Source organism: Gymnogyps californianus, chromosome 6, assembly GCF_018139145.2.
Source record: "Gymnogyps californianus isolate 813 chromosome 6, ASM1813914v2, whole genome shotgun sequence".
Taxonomy (NCBI): domain Eukaryota; kingdom Metazoa; phylum Chordata; class Aves; order Accipitriformes; family Cathartidae; genus Gymnogyps; species Gymnogyps californianus.
In genome coordinates, this window is record NC_059476.1 from 24,448,396 (window position 1) to 24,474,518 (window position 26,123).

The 26,123-nt window shown below is 39.2% G+C and overlaps 1 protein-coding gene across 1 annotated transcript; it reads left to right on the forward strand.

Moving 5' to 3' along the window:
* The first annotated feature begins 1,483 nt into the window (after positions 1–1,483).
* On the forward strand, positions 1,484–10,402 carry PLAU (plasminogen activator, urokinase). Its single transcript, XM_050898942.1, has 11 exons — positions 1,484–1,525; positions 3,054–3,166; positions 4,344–4,398; positions 4,577–4,681; positions 5,227–5,392; positions 5,724–5,809; positions 5,906–6,095; positions 6,733–6,887; positions 7,872–8,012; positions 8,596–8,744; positions 9,175–10,402. Exons 2-11 carry the CDS (start codon positions 3,107–3,109, stop codon positions 9,367–9,369), a joined length of 1,302 nt encoding a protein of 433 aa, XP_050754899.1. The 5' UTR covers positions 1,484–1,525; positions 3,054–3,106; the 3' UTR covers positions 9,370–10,402.
* Positions 10,403–26,123: the final 15,721 nt, after the last annotated feature.

The following is a 26,123-nucleotide window of genomic DNA, read 5'->3' on the forward strand; positions in this document are numbered from 1 at the left end:
CCACAGAGAGAGAGAAAAATTACTCTCCTGAAATTCAGAAAGATTTGTTCCTTACCTATGTTCATTTTTGGACTTCCAGCTTGAGCTGTTTCTCTTGACTCAGTTCCTGCCATTCAGTGAAGTGAATTCAGCGTGCTTTCGGCAGACATGAGGTCTGTTCTGATGTGAGCTTGAAGATCTGAACAGAAAGGAATAGAGAATGTAAGCAGCCAGTACTCAAATAAAGGTATGGTTATACTACAGACTTGACACAAATAGAAGGTGGGGAGGGAAGAAGAAAGCTAAGCCATAGTCATATCAGTGAAATTAGATGTCAAACATAGAAGGGTGGTCTCCTTAAGCTCTGAATTGTCTAGTTATGAAAACATTCCTCTTGAAGGAAATTCAGGTCAACTCCTGCTCTGACCTGGCCTCTGAAGAAACTGCTCTTCATCAGTTACACAGCCTATAGAGACCTGCCTCAGCTTAGTCACCTGCACTACCTGAAGCTAAACCCCATGAACATATCCACAAATACTATGTACTGGTTTGCTGTTATTCACTGCATTGCTACAATGTCATGGCATAATGTGAAAAATGACATTTGACCGGGCTAGGAAAGACTATTTTGCTGGGCCTGCATTCTTTGGTAGAAATCTATCAGTTCACATCTCCATTCACATCTTATGAAATGACCCCACTTTTGACTTTCACTCCACTTTGGAAGACAAAAATTATGGGAAAACCATGACCAATTTCTCGGGAGCAGAAGATTGCTCAGGGGCAAGGGAGCTGTAAGTAGCTTTGGAGAAGATGAGTTTAGCCCCTGCTGTGAGCCCTGTGTCCTAATAGATTCCAGCTGGCATGAGGAAAGCACCCTGCTCGCCCCAAATATCCTGTATTTCAGCTGGAGGCAGCTCTCTACTCTGAAAACACATTCAGTGCCTCAAGCACACATTCTGGCCCAATACCCCCTCCCAGTGGGCTGTGTTTAACCCACACCTGAATCAATTTAATCCTCTATTAATTAATAAATCATTTGTGCTTCTCTCATTATGGTAAGCGCCATATGAATAAAATACACCACGCTTGTTCATATCTCTAGGCATGTTTCAACACAAGTCATTCTTCTCATAGCTGTCACTCACATTTCTCTTTTGTTTTTTTAAATGCCTCTAAGACATTGCTGACTGCCGCGGGGAAGCCAAGGAGCCCCTTACAGAAATCTAACTCCGAACAAAGTTGTTTGTTCGCCCTGACCGTATTCCCCCCCCACCCCCGAAACTAAAAAGCCGCATTTAAAATTTCCCCCTTGAGTCAGTCCAGCAGCGAGGTAAGCGCCGACGCGTTTGCAGGTCCCGGGGGGACGGGCGCAGCCCCGCCCCAGGGCGGCGGCAGCGGCGGCAGCGGCGGCGGCAGCACCGCCCCGGCTCGGCCTTTATAGCGCCTGCCCCGCGCAGGGCCGCCAGCAGCAGCCGCCGCTCTGCGCCTGCCCTCCCGCCCGGCACCGACCGTGACCGCGCCGCTCCTCGGGGCTCCCGCGCTGGTAAGTGCGATGCCTTTAAAATCGAATTGTGTTTTAAGGGCAAGAATGCCAGGTCGAAGTCGAACAGAACTGAGTGGTTGGTCTTTAAATTAAAAAAAAAAAAAACCAAACTCTCATGTGATGCAGTATTTCAGCAGTGGGGAACGTCTGTTCTACATGCTACAGTATATCACAGTTTTAGCAAGAAACCAGCAGGACTGCTATTTGTACCAAGGCTGGGCCTGAGAAACTAATTATGGTAACAAAGCACAAATTACTTGCATAGCTGCTGAGTATGCTAAAAATGATTATTTTAATATGAATAATGTTTAAGGGAAAATACATCTGCTGAAATCACAACTGAATCTGAAAAGTGTGCATGTCCAAGTACCTGAGGCATGATTTGCTTTCTTGCATTATGAAACCTGCTTACAAGCGAAGGGTGCATTTACATTAGCATTTTGGTTTGGATCATGTCAGCTTTTTTCCAAATGAATCCAGTAACCTTCTCTCCCCACGTCTTGGTTCATACCACCAAATGGCTTTAGAGTACTTGCACTGTATTTCTTCTGAATAAAACTGAACTGGAAGATGCACTCTGAATACCAGCAGTGTTCAGTCTGCAGGACCAAAGTAGAACTAGTCCAATGTAGATGGATGCAGATACAGTGTGCAGCAGGTCTTCAGCACCAACTCAGTTCTGCACACCCTCTCCTACTGCATTGCACTGCTTGCCAATGTAAATATAACTAAGAGTCCCATGGAATCTTTTAAAAATCAAGTTTTCTGGGACTGAGGACACTTTAAAAAAAAAACCACCATGACTTGCATTGCAATTAAAAAAAAAAAAAAGACACATTGGTACTTTATAGCTCTCTTCCCCCATTGTTTTTACAAGCTGGTTTTTTTAAACAGTCACTCTTGGGAAGATTGCTGTACATGCTTGACTACAAGATCCAGCTGCATATAAGAAATCAAGACAGAGTATGTTCTAAGCCTCTCTAATACTGTAACTAAGGGAAGTAACATCAAGACCAGACTTTCAAGAGTTTGCAGTGGTCAGAGGCACTCAATGAGGTGGCCAGGCATATGTAAGTGCCTACCATCAACAAGATGCAGTCAGCAACCATAGAGGTAATGAAAAAAGGAGCTTTCCCTTTCATACCCTAAATTGTGAATGTTCAGTGCTTTTGTTGCAAGGTAGCAATAATCAGTTACATAGGTACGAACAGCTGGACAGCAACTAAATACATCTGCCAATTTGTAACTGTTAGTCCACACTGCAGAAACTGAGTATGGATTTTTCCAATTTCCCTTTCTCTGCTTTATTTAAACTCTAAAAAAAATCTGATTGTATTGCTAAATGTACAAAAAAGCTTCAAACAATTTAATATATGGAAATAATAAGCAGATCTTCCACAGCAAGTCAATGCTTAATTCTTCTGTCAATATTGTTGTGACTTATTCTGAAACCAACTGAAGACAACAGAAGCAAGAAAGCTGACACTGCAAGCTACAACATGACACTAAGTTCCTCTTTTATTTTCAGAATCAAAATAATAACACATAGAAGAGGAACAAAGTGAGAAGTTAACGAACAACATGAAGTTACTCATCTTCCTCACAGTAACCCTAGGCACACTTGTGACGGGACTAGATTCTGTAAGTTTTGAAATAAATGGTGGGGGGGTTCACTTGGAACCACTTCTGGTTTTGATTATACTTCTGCTTTGGACAGTGTACTAGGCTTTTGACTTGAATTCTCCTTTTTGCTGCCTTTGCATTTACATATATATCTGCTGCACATATACCTCCAAGAAACATGTTTTTGAACCCTTTGGTTTTTCTTCTGATTCTGCTCCACCCTAAGATGTCTGCTAGCATTCAAATAGTGAAGACATCATGCAACAACCAAGAAATCTAGCTTTTCTATTTTTCACTTAATGCAATTTAGACCTGGACACTGAGTACCAAGAGCTCACTGGTCTTTCACGGAGGTGGATATTGGGCCTTAACTAAACTTCCACCTCCCCTACTTGAAAGTGTGATGCTAAAAAAGGAGCAACAGATATGAATTTGAATATTTTTTTACTATTGTGCTGGTTTTGGCTGGGATAGAGTTGATTTTCTTCTTAGTTGCCAACTTGTATGGCAGCTGATATCTACGAGCAGAGCCATTCATCAACATTATGGAATTATATTGTTACCATTACTTGTTTCAGCTCAGGCAAGCCCACTGACCTCTGGGAAAAGTATACTGAAAGCTTAATCTTATTTAATTCCATGGAGAAAGAAAAATCCAGCCTGCAAAGCAGAGGCAGGACCTGAAGTACAGGGCAAGAACCTATTGTTGTATAAATCTACTGGCTTTTATTCCATGGCACAAACATGAAGCAGCAAGGTCACCAAAACAACAGAGGCAGCTGGAGAATTTTGCATCTTTGCTGCACTGCTTGGTGGCTGAGAGGTGGAGAAGTTCCCGCCTCTGTTTTCAGGGACACTCACTATTGAGAGCTGCTTAGGTCCTTACAGCAGAAATAACTGCAATGTTGACCTGATGCAGTGGACCAGCTTGGTGGGGTTTTTCTGAGGGTTTTGTGTGGTGGTTCCCCGCCCCCCCCCCCCCCCCCCCCCCCCCCCCGCCCCTATTCTGCTTTGCTCAAGTAGAGTTCCACTCTTCATTCACATCCAGATTCCACAGAGCAGGTTCAGCTGGTAACTACATGCAAAAAACTAAACTGTTGAAGGTATGCAGTAGGGAACAGCTTGGGCCCATAAAAGATAATCAAACCACATACAAGAAACCGTCTCCTTAAAATCCTTTTTTCTTTTCTGTTAGGTTTATAGCAAGAAGCACTACAAGCTGCCATATAAACACAGATCAGATCACAAAGGTAAATATCTGCCTGTTCTCCTTGAACTTAAAAAGAACCTGTTATCCTGCAATTGCATCTTCATGCAAGAAGGAAGACTCTTAATGATACTTAAACACCTAAAACAAACTGTAGTTTGCAACTACATTTCACTTCATTCAAATGTTTTGCCTCTAATAGTGATGACTTTTACTTGCAGAATGCCATTGTTTGAATGGAGGAACCTGCATTACCTATTACCTCTTCAGTGGAATTAATCGTTGCGTATGCCCAGAAGGATACACTGGGATTCACTGTGAACTAGGTAGAGTATCTATCTTCCTTAGTACTAACTAAATTGATTGAAAAGATCTAAAAAGATAGGCAAATCATGAATATGAAATGCCAAGTAAAAGTATTACCCATAAACACATGACTGGATATCCTTTAGTGCTTTATGCTAACAGACTAAGCAAGGAAACAACTAAATATTGGCACAAAATCAGGATCTCTAATTTTTTTTTTGTCCCTGCCTCATCACTAACATTGCCTACCTAACAAATTTTTTAGTTTGGGGTGGAAAAAAGTGAACTTGTTTGGGAGTGTTCAGAAGAAGAACTGATTATATTGTGAAGTGCACTGAAACTATTAAAGAAGCAATATGTATGCTTTAAAGTATAAGATACTTGATGCTCAAAATTCATATAGAACAAATTTAATATGAATATATAATCAGTCCAGACTTTGCATCATCTGTTTTCAAGTGTAATGCATGAACTTCCTTCTTGTTAGAAGGATCAATACAGATTATTTCTGTCTCAGAACAATTATAAACAAGAACATGCTGCTAACAAAATACTATTTTCTCAGACACTGACAGCATATGCTATACTGAGAACGGGGAGGACTACAGAGGAATGGCAACAGAAGACGAATGTCTGCCATGGGACCTTCCCTCAGTAATCAGGAGGGGTCATTACCATGCTCACTTGAAGAATGCTTTGCAGCTTGGACTAGGCAGACACAGCTACTGCAGGTAAGAAAAGCATCACTTCTATTGTCACAGCCCCAGAAGTGCCTCAAGTGATGGTACATGTTTTAAAAAAACCCCGAAATATTAGAGATTAATTTTGAATAAAAATATTTGGAATGTGACTCTTTGAGGTGTCTAGAGTTCTTGCTTACCGCTGAAGCTGATTGTACTGCAAAATTCCCAGTATGCAACAGTAATAGTCAGTTGCTAATTATTTTCTCTGGCATATCTTGCAACAGAACACTTTTAGCCTTTTCAGGACAGTTAGAATTCTAAGATACTATCTTTTTTTTTAAACTGTCTTTATGAAAATAACACTGACATTATCTTCTAGAAACCCAAATGGAAGGAACAGGCCCTGGTGTTACACCAAAAAGGGATTCACCATTCAAGAAACACCCTGCAACATAGAGAAGTGTGGTAAGTAATGTTAGTTTCAAGAAAACTGACTTTTTTAATAGCACAGGATTGGTGCTTAGTTGTAAGAACATCTGAACAAAATTTCTTCTTCCATAGGGCGTGCATGTGGTCAAAGGAGCATCAGCAAGTACTTCAAGATTGTTGGTGGAAGCCAGGCAGAGGTTGAGTCTCAGCCTTGGGTAGCTGGCATCTTCCAAAACATAAAGGGCATCGACCATTTTCTGTGCGGTGGCAGCCTCATTGACCCTTGCTGGGTGCTTACAGCAGCACACTGTTTTCATACTCCGTAAGTTTACAATTCTACATCCTTCTTATTTGCAACTTCAACTGATTTCTTTGCATGATGCTTACTGAGCAACCCTTCAAAATGTACCATAGTAAGAATGTTCTTCTGATTGAGCAAAACAAGAAGAGCAACCATAAACATTAAGCCTCTAGGAGTCCAAGTTTAGCAGAATAAGCTAGCAAGACGTGAATATTTTGGTGGATTGTGCAATTGAAACAATTTTAGCCTAAATTGGAGCCAGGGTTTCATTTTACCTTAGCTGTTCCCAAAACTTAAAAGTTATACTGAAAGGTGATGGGCTGTTGAGCAATACATTTATGGGTGTTTTTTGTTGTCTTTCCTGTGGAAAGCTGATCCTCCTGGCATCCTGCAGAGGATTCTCATCACCAGTGCCTGGCATTAGTAACAGCTAGCTAGGTGTGCATTTTGAAATGCCTGAACACCTATCTTAATCCCTTCAAATGGAAAATCAGGATGCTTTCCTTTAGAATACTGGATCAACTTTCAAAGCTGACTAAATTTTTCTTTTTCTTGTCAGCATTAAAGTAAACATGAAACAGAACTGGCACTGGATCTAAACTGTTGACCTCACTCTCAGAAACTGGTAGTCTTCACAAATCTCTTTACTCTCACTCAGGTCAAAAAAACCACAAGACAAATCCATCTACAAAGTCTTCCTTGGAAAGTCCATACTGAATGTTACTGATGATAAGGAACAAGTATTCATGGTTGATGACATCATCTCTCACCCTGACTTTACAGATGACACAGGTGGCAATGAGAATGATATTGGTAAGTATCATCTTAATATATGAGCCTTTAAAACACTGAGGATAGCTGAAGGCTATGTAATTGTGGCACACTTCTAAAAGAAGTAGAACCAGAGGTGAGATGAAGGAGAACAGGAACTAGATGTTTGAGAACTACGCCTGTGTGAGCAAGATTTTCCCACTTGTATAGATTTGGTTTATGGCACAGTCAGATGCATTACCTGGTACACGGTCAACTATAAGCCTGTCTTATCTCTGGACCTGTACAAGGCATGGCTTTTCCATAAGCACTGGTGGCAGCATCCAATTTCTACCATCTTATTCTATGTCTACAGAGATCACACTGTATGTATAGTAAATGATGAAAAAATGCATGCACAGTAGGTTTCAGCATATAGTAGGGGAATGTCATATCAGGTACCACATTAGCCAAAGGTTATCCTGAACTAATCAAGACTTTCATAAGTCTCTCTGGCTTTCACAAGCCTATCCCTAAACCAAGAAAGTCAGAGATGGGTTTTTGCAACTTGCACAGAATAGACTTGCCATTCTTGCACTTGACACTTAGAACTTTACCACCCCTTCCAAATTCTTGCCACTAAGGAACAAGACTCAAAGAATAGCTTCATAAGCCCTTCTGGTGTACAGTATAAACTGCCCCTTCTTCAGCAGGGCAGTGGGTGCCACACTCTGCAGCCAGTCAGGAAGTTAAGGTTTTAAAACATCTGAGGATACACTTGCAGAAGAATCTTCCCTGAGCTATCAGCCCCTGTCCTTCCAGGAAGGAAGTTCAAGTTGGAACATTTGCCAATTTTAGTGCTGGGAAATTAATTTTGTTGTTACTAAATAATGATCCAGTGTCACTCCCAAAAGCAATCAGAGGAACCATATGTAACCAGAACTAAATGTAATTGCAACTGTACCCAATACTCCTATTGTTGAGAATTTGAGGGGGAAAAAACTTGCTTTACAAATCTAACTGTATCTTCTCTGACTTGTTTCTTAGCTTTGATAAGGATAAGAACAACTTCTGGACAGTGTGCAGTAGAATCCAAATATGTCAGAACAGTCTGCTTGCCAGAGAAGAACCTTTACTTACGAGACAATACCCGGTGTGAAATATCTGGCTATGGAAAACAAGATTTTTGTAAGTGAATGACTTCTCTTTCTGAAGTTGTACTTCCACAACGTGGGAACCAGATGTTTTTTTATACCATGATCTGCAAAGGATTAAAAAAAGATTCCTTTCTATTATTCTATGTACTCCATGTGCATCTCTAAAATGATCTATCTTTGCTATCATCTTCTCCAGTTGTCCATGGCATTTCCTATCTGATGCTTCTCACACTTGTCAACCATACAAAGTAAGCCAAGATGTAAAACACAGCAGTTTTTTCATTCCTGATGTAGTGAGGAATAGAAATAATAAAAGCTGTGTTGGAGAATTAATGAAGGATTGCATTTGTGCAGAATGTCCTTCAAAAACTATCAAACTCTCTCTCTAAAAACTGAGGTTTATAGTTTGCATTTGGAACACTTGTTTTTCTCTTGAAAACTTATTCACTAACAGTAAAAGAAGTAAACCAATATCGCATAAGCTGGAAATAAGAGCCTCAAATCAGAACTGGAATAGTTATCCTAATTTCTTTTAAGCGCTGAAAGTGTGTGTTATGGGTTTTTTTGTCTTTGTCTTGGATGGTGAAAATAGTTAAACACTCTTTTGTTTGCAGATGACATCTTCTATGCTCAAAGACTCATGTCAGCCACTGTAAACTTAATATCACAGACAAAATGCAAATATGAATACTATGACAATATCAGAGTTACTGACAACATGGTCTGTGCTGGAGATCCCACATGGATGACTGATGCATGCAAGGTAAAACTAGTTCGTTTTATCTTCTAAAGAATTTTAAATGCATGTACGCTATATGGATCAGCTGGTGGCAGCCTGTAATTCTACTAGTCAGAAGAGCCTCCCTTTATGTAGCTTGGTACATTGGCTTTGACCTTATATCACTAGCCTAATATCTGTGATTATAAACTTAGGATGGAGTGTGTGCAAAGTAACTATTCTCTGTGCCCTGCAAGGGGGGGAACTAGAGAACTCCTTACCTTACAGACTGTGTTCAAGTCACAGCAGATGCTGAGCCTTCTGTTGTATCTATGCAGTGTTCTCAAAAATCAAAACTTTACCTCATAGATATTTACTAGCTTGTTTCACTCTAGAAAAACAATAATCACAGGCTCCCTGTTATAAAGGCTCCATCTGCAGAAAATGGCCTAATATGTTCTCTTTCTGTTGTCAGGGAGATTCTGGCGGCCCCATGGTCTGTGAGCACAATGGCAGGATGATGCTGTATGGGATTGTCAGCTGGGGAGATGGCTGTGCAAAGGAAAAAAAGCCTGGTGTTTACACCAGAGTTACTCGATACCTTAACTGGATTGACTCCAATATGAATGCGGTAATTGCCAAGAGTCGTTTTCTTCCTGAACCAAAGTGACCTTCTTTCTACAGCTGGACTCAAATGAACAAGATTAAGCCTATACTGATGCCAGGACACTAAAGTCCTGAATGTCATGAGAGGCTTTCCTTTTAAATGCTCGTGTGGTCTGCCATTCACATCAGTGTTCCTGAGGCAGAGAGATGGTTGATATATTATCTTACTACTCTGAATTACCTGAAAACCACTCAGTGGGAAGCTAAAATATTTAACATTTAAATGAGTATTCCCATGCACAATACTATACATATCAAGTTATCTGTCCACTTCATTTATGAACCAGCATTTGGTCTGGAAGTATTGGTACTGTTTTAACTTACTTAACTGAAGTATTCATTTTATACATGGCCTGAGTCTAAAAATCTTGCCTCATCACACTGAACAATATTAAGACTCCAGTCCTAGAAACCTAACCTGTTAAGACCAGTACTGAGAGGATGATCAGGCTTTGCATCAGAAAGTGAAAGAAACAGCATCAGCATTATTATCACTAATGCATGAAGAAGGACCAAAGTCTGCTTAGACTGAGGCAACACTTGGTGTACAGGGTTCATTGCTATAGACCCAACATATAGTAAAATCTTAAGGATGGCACCTGTAACCATGTCAGCATTACAAACTTTTAAGTGGAATATGTTAAGAACTGTGCTGCAAGAAGGTGAATCGGAAACTTGACTGGACTTCCAGGTCACATGTGAAGGTATCTGGGTCCCCTGGAAAGTCTGATTATACAACCTCTCTACATGTACCTATGCACCCAGGAGAGGATTTAAGGACTCGGCACCTGTTGAATGCTGCAGATGCTAAAAATCAGAACTTTATTTCCATTCATTTAACTGATATTATATGGAAACTACTTCTCTTTTTGCAGGACTTACGCTGGTTTTATTTTTAAACTTGTCTTTGTTTTATAGATTTGAATTATTTGTATGAGGGCTGGAACCTCAAGCTTTATTTAATTATTTTTACTGTGTTTAACTTATTGTTTGTATTATGGATGTTAAAATTTCATTAAAAACCTGTTATTTTTACATGTCTGTTCCTCCTCTCTTGAAAGCGGAAGGGGATGATTTGAAAGAGAACTGCCATTATTAAGTTCTAATCTGAACTGTAAAGTCCCTTCGTAAAACACAAATGTTTGAACTTCCTGTTTATTAAAGCATTTAATATGAGAAATGAATGTATTCTACTCTGGGCTAGAGTGCTAGAAAACTGTGTATGCACTAGCAAGACATAGAGCATAGGATGAACAACAGTGCTGAGGATCCAATATCTGTGCTGCATGTGCTTCAGGACTCCATCTGCCTAGTCCACAGGGCTATTCTCAAGTGGTTGTAGAACATTAGGTGAACTTGTAAAGCAAAACATCTGCTTTAGGCTTCACCCTAAGGGAACACAGTTCTCATGCTCCAGAACTACTCTGCAATAAGATCCAAATCGCTTGGGGGGGATCAAGAGATTAGCTTCAAAAGTTCACTCATTAACTAAAATGCTGCTGTACATGGAAGAATGCAATGCAGTGATATCATAGAAAGGTGCTAAAAGGAAAGCAATAGCTTCAGCTTTCCTCAGTACTACTTTGTGGACACTAATTTTTGAAGAGAAGCATTTGCAGTTGACCTCAAGTACTGCTAAGCAAAATCTTAGTAGAAATTATATCTGAACAGCAAGATTTATTTATATTTCAGTTTATTTTCTTTTTCAAGAAAGAAGTTTAGCTAGAACAGAATTCATAGTAGAGAGTGCTAAGAACAAAGAAATACTTAAACCCAACTCCATTTCTAATTCTGGACAAAATGTCACAATTAAACTCAAAGTAAGTCCTTGCTGAAGATATGTTCTTTTGTTTGGGCAGACAACAAAGGCAGAAAATAGTCTCAAGGTCTTCTCTTTTGGGTGGTTAAGGGAACACAGTGACACCCTAGCATCACTTCAACATCCTAAAAAGCATGTGCTGTCTGCTTTGATTTTGTTTTTTTAAGGAAGCTATAAGAAGAGACAGACTGGAGACACTGCTATAAACAGTGTTTATAGCAAATTTACAGAGAAGAGTTTGTATCACAGCATCAAGATGCCATATATTTGTGTGATGTTTGTAATTGTGAAAGTAAAAGGCTTGCACATATAACAATATCCTGCCAAGCATTAAATGATCTCCTACGCTGAAATGGCCATCATGGAAAAAATTAGCGGCCTAATTAGTAAGCTAATTTCTGAAGTTAGCAGTCCCATCCATCCTAACCGAATAACACAGTGAGCCAGCAAGACTCCAGTAGTTACTGATCAAAAGATCTCAGACTAGCCATTTGGCTTGCTGGTTTTTGGCCTATTTTTAAAAAAGTTAGTACCCAAATGTTTTGTTAGTTATTCTTCTCCTCTCACAAATGCAGAATTTGGGGTCACATTATAGGACCGCTAGCAAAATTTAACTGATTTTTGTAGATCAGACCATATTAATGTTTACTTTCTCATTATAGTTTATTTAAGAATTCAGAAAAAAAATTCAAGTGTGTATGTGCAATCATTCCTTACAGAGCTCTCATATAAACCTTTTGGTCTCAGTCACTAGCTGCTTAATGACGACTGACTATAGTTTTCAGAAACATTCTGGAAAAGTCTTGAGCAAGAAATTTGTTGTGACCTACAAGCAGTGCTCTGACTAGAAATGAGCAGAATTGGCTCTTTTTAAAAAGTATTTGTAATAACATTTTGGTCAAATGTTTTTCTGTCATGTTATACGCACCAAAGCATGTTAAAAAACTCCAAAGAGAGAAAAACTTATTTTTCCTTTTTTTTTTTTTAATCAAATAGAGATGAGCTAGATGATAAACTCAAATCATTGACTGACTGATGTCTTCACTTCATAGCAAGGCAACTGTGAATTCAGAGTTGCTCAGGTACAAATTCAACTACAGCAATCCCTTCAAAAATCAAGGGAAAATGCATAAACTAAATTCTCTCCTTCCAAAAAGCACACTGGTATTTGTGAGAAGCATGCTACATCTTGTAGCTTATTGTAGTCTGGGTACATGAACTTTGCACTTTGGTGATGGAACGATAGGAATAAGAATCTTAATGAAGTCTTGTCCTTTAGACTCAAGACTGAAGCATGTAATATCTGGACTATTTCCAGCTCTGTTATTGTTAAGTCACATGTCTTTATACTTCAATTTCCCTTCTATAAAATGGGTGGGACAGTACTTCCTTTGTCCCACAGACCTGCCTGGGTATGATTTGTCAAGAGGAGGGATAGTTGACAACCGTGTGAATGTACTGTGAGTAACATGCTGACTTCCCAGTCTCGTACAGGGACAGCAAGCACTACTTACTTAAACATGAAATGAGTACCGACAATACTGGATTGTGAACTGTTTGGCAATACAATTTGTGGTTGGGATCTGCAAACAGAAATTTATTAGTAGAGGTTACCACTGTGTGTGGTAGAGTTATTCGGCAAAAGCGTGCTCTTTGTGGACTGTTGATTAAAGTTTGTGCAGAGAGTTAAAATTGCATTGTTTCTAGAGAATGAGTTGGAGATCTCCTGTGAGAGACTGTGAGACTGGAAACTGTGCAAGAAGAGAAGGAAGGCACCTCTTCACTGCTTTTCTAGACAGTAACTAGCAGGACAGCCTGACCAGTGTTGGCAGAGAATACTTTGGGCACAAAGTAAGCAATGGTAATATAGTTTTAGACAAAAATATACGATGTTTTAATCATGTCTTTTGGGATGCTACAGCTTTCTCACTTCAGTATTTCTTTCATTTAAACATTTATCAAAGTACTAAAGTCAACAGATTTCCAACAGGTGGAGAATATACATATCCTCAGGGCGATTGCATATTATTATCATTGTAATGAATGGCACATTTGTCATCGACTTCTGTGGGCTTTTTCTATGAATAAAGTCAATGCAATTTAAATTTCAACTTATTCCCATCATTATGAATATAAGTAAGAATGAAAAAGGAGTGATAACCAAAATTTTCATTTAAGTCTCTTTCATTTTGAAATTTAGGAAGCTCTGGAGAAAGTATGAATAAAGAGAGAGGGTCTTGAGAGCAGAGGAAATTTAGATGCTGTTTTGGGTGTGCGATCTTATTTGTTCTTTAGTTTATGTTAGATAAACTGCTCCAACAAAAATGAAATCTTTAAACAAACATACAGTGTACATATATGTCTGCTTTGGCTGCTATAATACTTCATGTACTCTCTTTCAACGTTCTCTGCATGACTTTGGCCCCACAACTACAATATCATCTGGCTGGCTAGTTATCAGAGCCTGGGAAAAAGAAGGGCAGAAGATGAGAGCACTGGTTTGCAAAACTTTCTCTTCCTGCAACAGAATCCACAGGAAACATTTTCTTTCCCTCCTTACAGAGAGTGAGCAGAGGACAATCCAGGTTGTGGTGCGGGTGAGGATGAAGAGAAACAGCCTAGAGAACTGCGCATGGAGCTTGGCAAACACCACTGCAGAATGACAAGAGAAATACTAGAGAGAGGGCGTTTTTGGAAGATATTAGATATCTGGTGGGTACTAACATATGCTAGACAAATGTTGATATCATAAATCTGCTCTTACTTAAGCATATTGCTCCTTGATTTCAGATATGTGGCAGGCAACAGGAAGGCGTAGAATGGGAGCCCAACAAGCATTTAGAAACAGCTGAGAGGTAGGCATCAGCCAAAGAGAAGAGATCATACTCTCAGAAGCCTTAGGAGCATAACTAATATGAACTCAAGTCCCTACTTATCTTCAATATGTCCACAGAAGAAACATATTAAGCAATGAGGATAAAGCAGTGTCTGATGTGTCCAGAGCATAGGAAGCTAGTCTAACCTGTCAGCTCTTAAAAGGAAGTGATGCATCCTGAATGGACAGACCACTTTACCTTATATAGCTGAAGCTTTCTTCATGGAAGTGAAACTAAAATGTGACTCAAAGCACTTAAAAATAAGATCTGTTTTAAATAAACTAAGTTATGGTGAAACATGATATATAGTCACCTATTTGTTGCATATGTTACACCATTTCCATGTGGAATTGTATGCGTGGGAGGATTTTGTTTGTGCATATTGAAACCTGAACTAATAAAGAGCAATATGACTATTTGGTCACCAAGCCTTTGGCTCACTTCTGACACTTAACCAGAGCGCTTGCTTTGGGACAAATGAGAACAGGGCTTATCCATGAAAAGAGAATCAAACCTTTCTGCGTTCATCAAGCTTGTAATCTGAAGTTTCAGATACCTCCATCTCAAGCCAAAGTAAAAAAAGTGACATACTTGAAACAATCCATATTCATTAAAGAGCAAATCTGGGTTCAAACTTGATCTGGCATACCCCTTCCAAATACATCGCATCCCATGCAATTATCCAATTGGCAATCTGAGCAGAGTTTGGGTTGTGTTGTTTAAACTTTTGGCAAGTGAAGGAAGTGGAACTTTAAGAAGTGAAAATGCAAGAAATTTATGGAACAAGTGCTACGTACTTCATGAACTGTAAAATGAGATGTAGACCCACAAGTCAAGGATGAAATCATACGCAGACCCACATGAGCAGTATGCTCAATTCCTGTGTCCTGTTCCATAACTACAGCCAACTAGTTGAGTCATTCAGATTTAGGCTGCATCTGTCTGGTAGGATACACTAATGATATTTGAAGCTGGGAAGGACTGGAAGTATACCAGCATCCAAACAGAATTCAGAGTGAGCTTAGCAAACCAGAGTTATCGGAAATGAACAAACTAATAGACAAACAGGAATAACCAAACGCAGATATGTAGATGAGTGACGACTGGTATGAAAGCAGATCCAGAAGGCATAGCAGACCACAAGCTGGATTTAAGTAAACTGTATTGAGTAAAAAAATGTAAACATACTGACACATACACCAGAGCACAGTTTGTAAACCTAGGGACTAGGCAGACACTCAGCTGTGTCTTGTTTTGAGCATCATTCTTCTTGATGAGAATACAACAATAATGATCAATGGTCTAGAACATGACAAGGAGAAAAGATTGAAAATATTTGGTTTATTTTATCCAGAGAAGTAAAATCTACAAGGGACTTTTTCTTCAAAGGGGAAAAGGCTGTGGCAGAGAAGGGAATAAACTGTCCTCTGTGTCTACAGGAGACAGGGTGAGAAGCAATAAGCCTCGCTGCAGGAAGGGAAACTGAATCAAAGTATTATGAAATTACTCGGCTGGTAAGAGTAGTGAAGCACGACAATAAATGGCATTGAGTGGCGTTGAACCTCCTCCACTGGAATTTTTCAGAACAATTTAGACAGAGATAAACCAGTTGTTTTGGGCTCCTGCAATGCAACTGGAAGAGATTTCGAGAAATCATCTAATCCCAGGTTCCCTGTTTTATTATGAAATAAATGAACATGCTCAGTGACTGAGATGACTACATGAAAACACAGACACCACAGGGAAGTTTAGAAATAGTATTACACAATTTAAATATCTTTTTAAAAAGTGGCTTTAAAAAAATGGTTCCTATGAGAGAAAATGGTCTGGATTTCTAAATTAACAATTAAAGGCAAACCTCTTAATTGTAGATTAATAACTATAAAAAGTTTTGAGCAAACTTTTCAGTGACTCTTAACAAAATAATATCCCAGACAGAACTAGAATCAAATTAATTGCTTCCATGTCCCACTGGGCAAAATATTTTCAATGAATAACATGTGCAACTGGCAAGAGAGTAAAATTATTATCCCCCACTGGATAGTGGAAACGTTATTTCTCTACTGAATAACTGGAAAGTGTTTTGTACGTAATGCTATGACTTGGCATCATACGCGTGAATTACCTCAGTATGTTTCAAGCTGGAGGCCTCTGGGTGTGATAAAACCTTCCAAAGCACAGTATTATCATAAGGAGGCAATCATGAAAGAAGCTGAAAATCACGGGCAACCACCAGACTTTGCCAGTCACGGGCTTATGCATTTTGGGATCTGATGCCTGTTTGGTGACAGTATAATTCCAGAAAACCAGATGGACACATTTACAAATAAAAACCATCCACAGGCAGTTTCATCATTTATTAGAAATGAAGCAAAGTGTCTCTGCTAGTCACAGCTCAGATGTTCTAAGTTCAGTATATTCATAACTTCAGCAGCAGTAATTAATAATCACCAGTCACTAATTCTTCCCTAAATTTTCTTGTGTTGTGGCACAAAACTTTAGCCTAAGTTAAAACAAAACATCCCCAAGTGACATAAATCAGAACATCACTACAGCTCTTGAAATTGCAGCTGTTCCATGAAGATCACAGCATGTACTTGGCATTACTACAGCACATCAGCACCCACGATAAAAAAATCTTCACTAATGTTCCAATTCCTTCATCTTCAAATGCACCTGCAGAGTCTGACACATTGCGAATTGGTGTGGTTGGGTAACTTTTTTATTTTTAAACATGCTTATGTGCTATATTAATAGCAGCCCCAGCCACATGAAGAACTGCCTTGAACAGGTACCCTTGACCATCTCAGTCGTATTTAGCTCTAGAACTTGCTAGCCAGAACCTGAGCCAACATTGCAGGACAACAAGCAGCTTTAAGTAGCTGCCATTGAAAAATGAATTGATTTGTCTCAGAAATGATTCTGACTAATAATCTTCCAGAAAAATGAGAGAAACTATCAGATTTAAATCAGCGACAGAATTCAAATGCCATCACTCAAGTGGGAAGATATTTTTACCTCCTTATGTGGTTAACAGCTTCTGCTTTATTTCTGGAAGGATCTTAGCTGTCTTTTTACAATTGTGATTCTTCATAGAATATGTCCTAGGCATCCTTGTTTGGGTGTTTGATTTGGCTTAGAATGACAAATGGGGCACGGGGGAGGAAACTGAGGTGGAAGAATCCCTCAAAAATGTGGGGCAGAAATTCTCATTGAGTCTATCATGTGAAGACTGGGCACAACAGAAATATTTAAAGTATTCAGTTTTATAGAGGATCACTGGAGAGACTGAATCTAAGCTTGGCTGTTTCATTTCCCTTAGACACCTTGCATTTGGGATCAAGTGTATTTGATCACAGACATCACATTTTACGTATCATCTTTAAGAACAAATGATTGCTAATTTCATTTCAAGCTAGATGTAAACAGATAAATTTGAAATCTTTTTCCAGAACAACACTATTTCATCTAAAATAACTGCAGCTAGGTTTATCCTGCTTATTAAATCTTTTGGCATCTAAGAACACTTCTGTCTTATATTAACTGTATCCTTTATTTACAATAAACTTGTTTCAAGACTTGCAGTATCAAGAGCTGTTTTGTTTATTACCTGGGGAGGCAAATCAGAGAAATTTATCATATTCTGTAGCTGAAACCAGGCTATGGAAATATTTTTAGATGGTCAACTCGACTCAGCCTTAAAACTACATTAAAGGGACTTTTAGAACATTTCGGGGGGAAATTATATAAGCTACTAGCTTTGCCCTAAAAATTTTAGAACAATTTTTGGTTTTACAGTCATATTCTAGTCTTAAAATACACATGTCCTCCTGAAGCATGAAAACAACCACATGGACAGGAAAAATACTGACTGTTCAGAGGCAACAGAGCTGTCAAACATATAAGCTGACAAATGCTGGGAAAGAGATAAAGAGACACTGGATTCCAGCCTCCCAAGGATGCTAGCTTATGAGTGTTTTGAACTGCAAAGCTTAAAAATAAGGTTTGTCACCTGACTGTGATCTATGTCAGCAATATGTCTTTTAAATCAATAAACTTGCAATAATAAGTAAAAGATTTATTATTAATTGCAGCATTGAAAATGTGAGGAGGAAGCAATGTTTAAAGACCTCTCAGGAACTAGATACAGTATCTCCACTAAAATATACCGGACTACAGTGCCAAGCTATACATACCTATGCTGGCATTTATGCTGATAGACTTTGTGTCAGCATAAAAAAAGAGACAAGTATGCCAGTATAATGAAATTTTACAGTTTTCACTACATTGGTTTTATAGTTTTGACTACATTGGTTTAAATAAGTTAATCATCTTTCCCTGTTTGACAATTTTACAGCTACAAAGGCTGTGTGGCAACAAGGTCTGAATTTCACAAGTACATGAGGTTTTCTGCTACATTTTTTCCTAGCAACCATTCATGACAAAGGCTGAAGTTTTTATATATATATATATATATATATATATGACGTATTTCACTGACTTAACATCGAAGGATCCTGCAAATCTCCAGCATTTGAGCTCCTGCATTCAACAGCCTGAGAAGACAGATATATCTGCTGGTATATCCTAGTCTCTATAGGGACAATCAAGATCAGATGCTATTTAATTATTGTTTTTTCATTGTCTGGGTATCTGTTACACTTGTCCAGCCACTACAACTAAAATTACAGTCTGCGGGCTCTTCTAATGGCACAGAGCGTTTCTGTATGAACTTGCTTACTTAGAAGGTTACCAGTACCCCAGCCATGTTGTTGGTATCACTGCACAGGAGCCAATGGCTCATTTTTCGTATTAACAAAACCACTGCCAAATAGAACTGTTTTAGTCTTGTATTTTTAGTTACAGATTCTTGCTATGAAAACAAAGATGCATCAAGACAATCTTTATACAGATTCAGCAATAGAAATGAAATTTAAAAGCCCTCAGATCAAAGATATGGGTAATCAGATCAATTTGGAGATTTGTGAGCTATCAGAGAAATAATGTTTTAAAGGGAAAATGTAAATATGGCACTGAGGAAAGCCCCCACCCAGACGACACCTTTATTACTGAACGATCTACAAGAGCAATTGAATTCTTATTTCCAGATTTAGTCCTACTTGTTTGGGCCAACTTCATCTCTTGTTTTACAGGAAACAATCTCATGCCTACAAAGCTCCTAGCAGATAGGGCAGCTTCCCCGACTTTAAATGCCACTATTCTCTATTAAAACTTCTATGAACATCTAAAGAAAAAGTAATTATGTCTTTCATTGATTGGCCTAGATACACTCAAACTTTGATGGGTCGCACTTGCTTTTGTTCAAATCTATTTTTAAGTTATGTGCCTGCAGTCGATAACCCAGGCTGTGAGGGGCGGGCATCTCGTTTCCTCTCACGGTACCCAATGTACAGAACTGCCACTAGATGGGGCAGCAGCCTCAGAAAAGGAGATGCTCTCGCTCGCAGCCAATGCACACGCAATTTACTGAGCCTATGCACGTAAATCTCACTGAAGTGGTTTTATTTATAGCATAAGCTTTGCTCCCCTTCCACCCCAGTACTTATGAAAAGGTGAGCAAGGGATAAACAGTAGGTACTCAGTCATTTACGTATATAACCCCGCACTTCTTACTGCGACCCTACCAAACAAGACTGTGATTCCTCATTGACATTTATAATCTTGCATCTTCCTGACTTACCTAGATTTCAGGCAACGCTAGCACACTTCACGGCAGCAGAAGAGCCAGAATGCTGCCCTTATGAGAATCCCTTGTCACAACAAAGCCTTCGCGCACAAAAAAAAAGGCCAGTTATTTCATGTCACGCTCACAGGAAGGCACGGAAACAGCGGGAAAAGTGTTTAAGAAGAAATTGCAAAAGCGCAGTACAGTACATTACCGTTTTCCTCCAACAATGCATGAGTTCGACTAAAATAGCATAGGCAAAGATAAACTAGCACATAAAATACGAGCAAACACGACAGTGCTAAATCTTACCTAAGAAGAGGAACAGTTATAATTGTTTTAAGTGGGCGTGATGACAGTGATCTTCCCCTGAGCCGCTCCAAAGCGCTAGATCATTAAAACGTGCGCGCCAACTGCTGCCGCTTCAGAGCATTTGCTGGGAACATCCCCCTCGGCCCCCCCGCTCGGCGGTGGCGGCGGCTCCGCTGGGGGCGCCCGCGCCTCGCGGCGGCGGGGCCCGGGGGCGGCGGGGCCCGGGGGCGGCGGCGAAGGGAAGCCCCCGGCCGGCTGGGCGGGCGAGGACGGAGCCGGGCAGCCCAGGCTGGGGCAGGCTAGCCGGGCGTGCGTGTTATAATACAAAACCTACGGGGAGGGGAAGGTGCCTTTCTCCCGGGACACCCCAGACACCCGCAGCGATGCGAGGCTGTAACCCCCGCTTATGAAAATATTAATTTTCATATTATTACGAAAATATTAACCTCAGGCCGTGTGGCCACGTCTAAGTATGAGCCAGCTCAGTGCTCTGGCCTGAGAGCTGCGAAGTGTTACTGCTCCTCGGATGGAGATGCTGATGAGGCTAGAGGCAGCATCCCAAACATGGCACTGAGATCTTCCTGGACCACTTCTGTTACATGCTACACACAGAGACAAGTACTTTGTTGTACCCGAGTTACACCAACATAATGCAATTTGCTTTGAACTGGTTGAATCTCTTGGATTTTGGATGCTGAAAGTCTTAACTTCAAGACAGCACCCCCAAAGTTTCTACAGGTGCTTGGGGAACTCAGTCCTTGACTGCTTTCTGATGGTAATGCAGGAACGCTCAGGCTATAGCCAAAAGTTTTTTTATAATTTATTTTTCATGGGTCTTCACATCTGGCATCTGACACATTCAGGCAGGGAAGCAAGTACTGTCAAATTACTTTTGACAATGCGCTTCCATCAGAAGGTGTATGAACATTTTCAGAACACAACTGATTTTACACTGAGTAATTGTTGTAATCTATTCAGGCATTGATGCACAGCTAAAAAGACAAATCTTATCTCTTAACTTCTTTGTTCAAGAAGTTGTCCCATTCTGAAAGTAAAAATGGCATTACAATATCAAAATAGGTGTAACACAAAGATTAACAGAACATCCAGCCAGAAAGCACTTGCATATGTTTAACAAATAAGTCTGCACATCCCTCTGCTACAGGTGTCTGATCTGTGTTATCGTTTGTTGCCAAATTTTATGAAGCTCATGACCCGAACATTAGGAATCCTTATCATTCTGGATCTGGGAAATATGAAGCTGTTAAAACACCTGTGACTGGAAAACATACATTGTAAGGTCAAGAAACTTTTTCAGGCTCTAATTTATCAAATTTACATATTTTTTTAAATACATTGCTATAAGAGAAATATGAAATATATGGCAAAGATAAAAAATCCTAGTTCATCATTCCATTAAAGAGCACTTTAAAGATTATTTTCTCCTTGACAGGTGAAGAGAACTCAATATTGCTTAAAGAAGCAAATGCTACTTTTCCAGATCGAAACTGAACACTTATTTCATCTCATTCTGCAGATGTCACACAAACATGACATCAGTCAGAATGCCTGAGATATTCTACATTTCTCGCAAATTACCTACCCCCATTAGAAACTGGTTTTGTAACATTTAAATAGGTTTGTTACATACTCAGACTATTACAAGAGCACAGCACACAAAAATTACCCAGTTTCTAGGTTACTATTGATCTTCATTACGATTCAGTTACATTCTAAAATGATGCCAAATCATTCGTTCCTTTTATAGTCATTTCTGCCACAAGTATATGATATACTATATTCTGAAAGCAAATGAGGTTAAGCTGTGGCAATCAGCATTGAATCAGAAGTTAAAGGAGGAGGTAGATAATTCTCATAATCTTCAGTATTTTTCAAAATTATTTCTAGAATCGATATCTTTTGCAAAAATTGGGGGTTCAGATGCCAAGGATAAGTAAGTAGATTTTTTTTTGCTTAAAGGATAAATTCTGACTGAATATGTAAAAACAATTTAGTGTAGAAGAAATTTTTCTAAAGCATTCAGTTGCAAATTAAATGAAAGTTATCAGTCAAGTAATTAATTTCCTCAACAAGATGCATTTGACCTATTAACATATGCTACATAAACCCAAGATGGCATTACACAGGAAAAATCTCTTTCATGCAAAAGATGGGGATTAAATAGCCGTCATTTCCAGGCCCTGCTGGAGAATGACGTTTAATGAAGCTCCTACTGTTACTGCCCAGGCTGCACTCTGCGTGGCAGCCTTCCAGTATCTGTGAGAAGGTTATTAAAGCTGCAGCAATGGGGGATATTTAACATGTATTGCCGGGGCACTGAACAGGGTCTAGCGAACTGGTATCTTCTAGTATATGTATGAAAACAGAATTCTGCACCTTAGTGCAAACACACACTTACTGGCTCCCATAAGTTAATTCATCTATCAGTGTCTTTCTTCACGGACAACTCCTGATTTTTCAGCTCTCTGAGATCAAAGCTTATTGTGCCTTTCATAGCACTTACATAGCTGATAACTTCTTTAGATCTTTTGCAAGACAGTGCAGATACATCACTATTTAGCTATCAAACATTCAGTTCCCAAACCTCAGTATCAGATGGTCAGTCTAAGAGTAGTTACAGACACTGCAAGAGCCAGGGATGTATCTCCTGTACTCTTTGGATGTACTCCTGGTCTCTTCAGCACGGAACCTACTCTAACTTGTGTGTCTCCCTTCTGCTTCTGTGTTTGTCCATCTCTAAAAATAGGTTTAACAGTTGCTACATTTCTCTATTCACTGGATAAATATTTCTACCTTTACACATAAAAGGCATATCATGCAAATATATATAGAATAGATTTCCTTACTGTAAGAAAGTGCAGAATTCCATTAGAAGGAAAGGTACTACGTGCCATGAAGAGAAAGTTTTTTAAAAAATCTGGTTCTTCACTGTCTTTTCTTTTATCAAAAAAATCCAAGTATCTTCTTATTATAATCCTTTCTCAAGTAATCAGAGAATTGTCACAATTAATTTCTTTCCCCTGTTGTGAAGATACGTTGACAAAAACATCATCTTGCTGGAAAAGAAACAACTCAGTTCAGGGTTTTTTGTTTGTTTAAATAAAGACTCAATAAATCAACAAACCCAACATTAATAAAAGTAAAGCCAGCCTTAAAAGCATTAGTCAATTTGTTTCAGGTCTCAAATTTGAATTTCCAGTTCTTTGTTGTTTCCTTAGAATCATCTCTTTGGTCAGTAAGGAACTTTGTGAGCTCCTGTAATCACACGTAAAAGCTGTTATTGCCACCAGTTAAAAGACAGATAAGTGAAGCTAAACTGCAGGTAAGCAAACAGCCTTCAAGGAGAAAGGCAAGTGTCTATTGCTTATTTAGCATATAGTTCAAATGTGTCCATACACCAGTGTTTGGTCTGGCATACAAATCAAGAAGTAAAGAAATTAAATGGGAACACTATTACCCGCCCCGCCCCCCCCCCCCCCCCCCCCCCGACCTGAGATACTGAAGCCACTTTGTAAACTAACTGGACAGACAATATAAGAAAAAGGAGGGCGGACTCAGAGGTAGCAAATTACGCTAGAGCTACACTTTGGCATAAACCTTTCAAGAACGGGTGCAAATTTTGCTCTGTCAATGAGCTGTAAAACAGCGATGTACTCCAAATAGCCTGTTTCATGGGCAGGATGTGATATGCAAACCTGGATTTCTGACCAAGATTTACAGAGAAGCTCTTTGATTTATGGTTATTGGAGATAATTTTTAAGTGTAGGAAGGAATCTATAATCTATGGATGCTTCTTTTCTTTTCCTGAAGCTCTGCAGAGGTAGGGTACAAGGCGAGGACGACTTTCCAAAGTTTTATTAGGACCTCTGAATGGTTGGGTAGCAGGAGAATGTTGGGACCCTACTTCTAAAGCAGGTATAGACTAGCACAAACTTGTAGAAACCAACCACTAGTAATACTATATTTCAGTATTCACAAGTCAGACTATCTTGGTTAGCGAAGCAAGAAAATGTTTTTAGGGACAGAAATTAATATCCCGAGCTATGAAACTAACCAATACAGGATGTGGCAGAATATTCACAATGCACAGGCCCAGTTCACTGAAGATCAAAATGTATCCATTGAAGGAGAAGTTTTTACATATGCAACAAAAAAATAAAATCAGTCTGTTCACAGCTTAATAAGAGTAAAAGTGATTTTTTGTCATATTTTACTTTTTGATGCAAATTATTCCCCCTGTTCCAACAAGGTGTAGACCCATGTCTAAAACAAGTATTTACTACCCTACAGGACATTTTCAGATTAGGTCCATAAACAATATAACTATGTCAGTTAAAAAAGCACATAGAAAACACTTGCATTTTGTCATGAAACATGTCACAGCTTTATTTTAGCTGTTGTAAAGGGGTTAAACTCTGCTAAAGAGGAAAGCAGTGCTTCAGCAAATGAACTCGATTTTCTTTCCTAACTATACAAACTGTTGCATGTATTTTCCCCTCTAGCAATCTCATTTTCATTGTTTCACACTACCACCCTGAATAGTAATTTGGCTTTGAATAATTCCCCTCATCATAATGCAGATGTCAACACCAAACGATACAGGCACAAGCTACAGTGTATGCAACAGCTCTGGTTTAAAATGCAGACTCTTGTATGCAGAGCCAGTGGAGCATGTGGTTTTTATTTTTCAGCTGTTTCCAACAGATTGAAAATTCCACAGGCTACAGAGTCTTGAATAATTTAGAATGCTGCTTGGAATACTCCTTAGCTAGAAAAATATATAAAGAGGGGGAAAAATTACTTCATTTTACTTTGCTGCATAGATTTGATCCCTAAATAGTAATGTCTTCCTAGGGAGCAGAGACTAAGAACATAAAACATGCCAGTTGAGGAGAACATATTGATTCATTATATTAATGAGACTCGAGAGCAATTTCATCATTGAACAAGACTCGCAGCAGGGCTATTTCTCTGCCTCTGTGACAGGAGAGGAATAAAACTAAGCTGTAGGACTTGCTTGACTACTCGGAACTGACAAAACTCAGGTAGGTGTAGAATAGATTAGCCTGCAATTGCTTTAACAGCACAGTGTTGGGGAACCAAACACCATGGCAGTTGTTAGTTGGAAAGGAATGGCTAAACATATTTATTCAAATGCATTGGTGATTTAAGTTAAATGTTTAAAAAATGTAAATTAAATGTTTTAAAAATCTATTATTTATGGGCCTCTCGAGTAAAAGAGCATGCACTCAGCAAGGAAGTAGGTTAAGGTCAGATTTCTCATTATGCATCTTTTTCCATCTCCTCTGCATGTGTCTTCCCTCAGCTGGAGCCAAATTCAGAAATGGTATTTATGTTGCACATCATTTTTCAAACAGCTGTTTTACCAAAAATAAAATACATGCTAAAGAGCATTAAAAAAAAATCCTCTGCAAATCCTGTTTGTCTAGATTATGTCCTAATGAATAAAACAGCAGGACTTTAAATTTTTTTTCAGGATCAAGCCCAAATATTCAGCCCTTTCCTCAATGCCAGCAGCTCCCATTGAATCTCACAGGCACCAAGTACTCATTCCAGAGGCAGAATCTGGCAACATTATCTTACCCTAAAGTCCAGATTGTCATGAAATAGAAATATACCTCAGTGAGACCAAATGCCTGCAAAGACAACTCTCAGTCAAGAGATTCAAGACACTACAAAATGCACAAGTATGAACTTCCTATGCAGTATATATTTTGCAAACATTTGCAAGTCATAGTTTCAAGGCTAGGCTGCAGCTCTGGCAAGAGGCTGAGAAGGAACTGAACTGCTGTAGCAACAGTGCTCTTTCTCTGAAGAGCCCCTCTGGGGCTTTCCTCACTTAGACCTGTCAAGTCTTATTGCTCTGAGCATATAACTCACTCAATTAGAGCTCAGCTTATGCACTTTCCCACTTCTGCCACAGAGTCTGTATTTCATGTATTTGCAGTGCCAGGATTTTCCTCTAGCTCTTTGCTATGCCTTGTTCATGGGGTTTCAGAAGGAGCAGATGTGGCAGCAATGCA

Coding starts and splice junctions, on each gene's coding strand:
- PLAU (XM_050898942.1), top strand. CDS start 3,107: ATGAAGTTACTCATCTTCCTCACAGTAACCCTAGGCACACTTGTGACG. Junction 4,399..4,576: donor ACACAGATCAGATCACAAAG/GTAAATATCTGC, acceptor TTTTACTTGCAG/AATGCCATTGTTTGAATGGA. Junction 8,013..8,595: donor CTATGGAAAACAAGATTTTT/GTAAGTGAATGA, acceptor TTTTGTTTGCAG/ATGACATCTTCTATGCTCAA.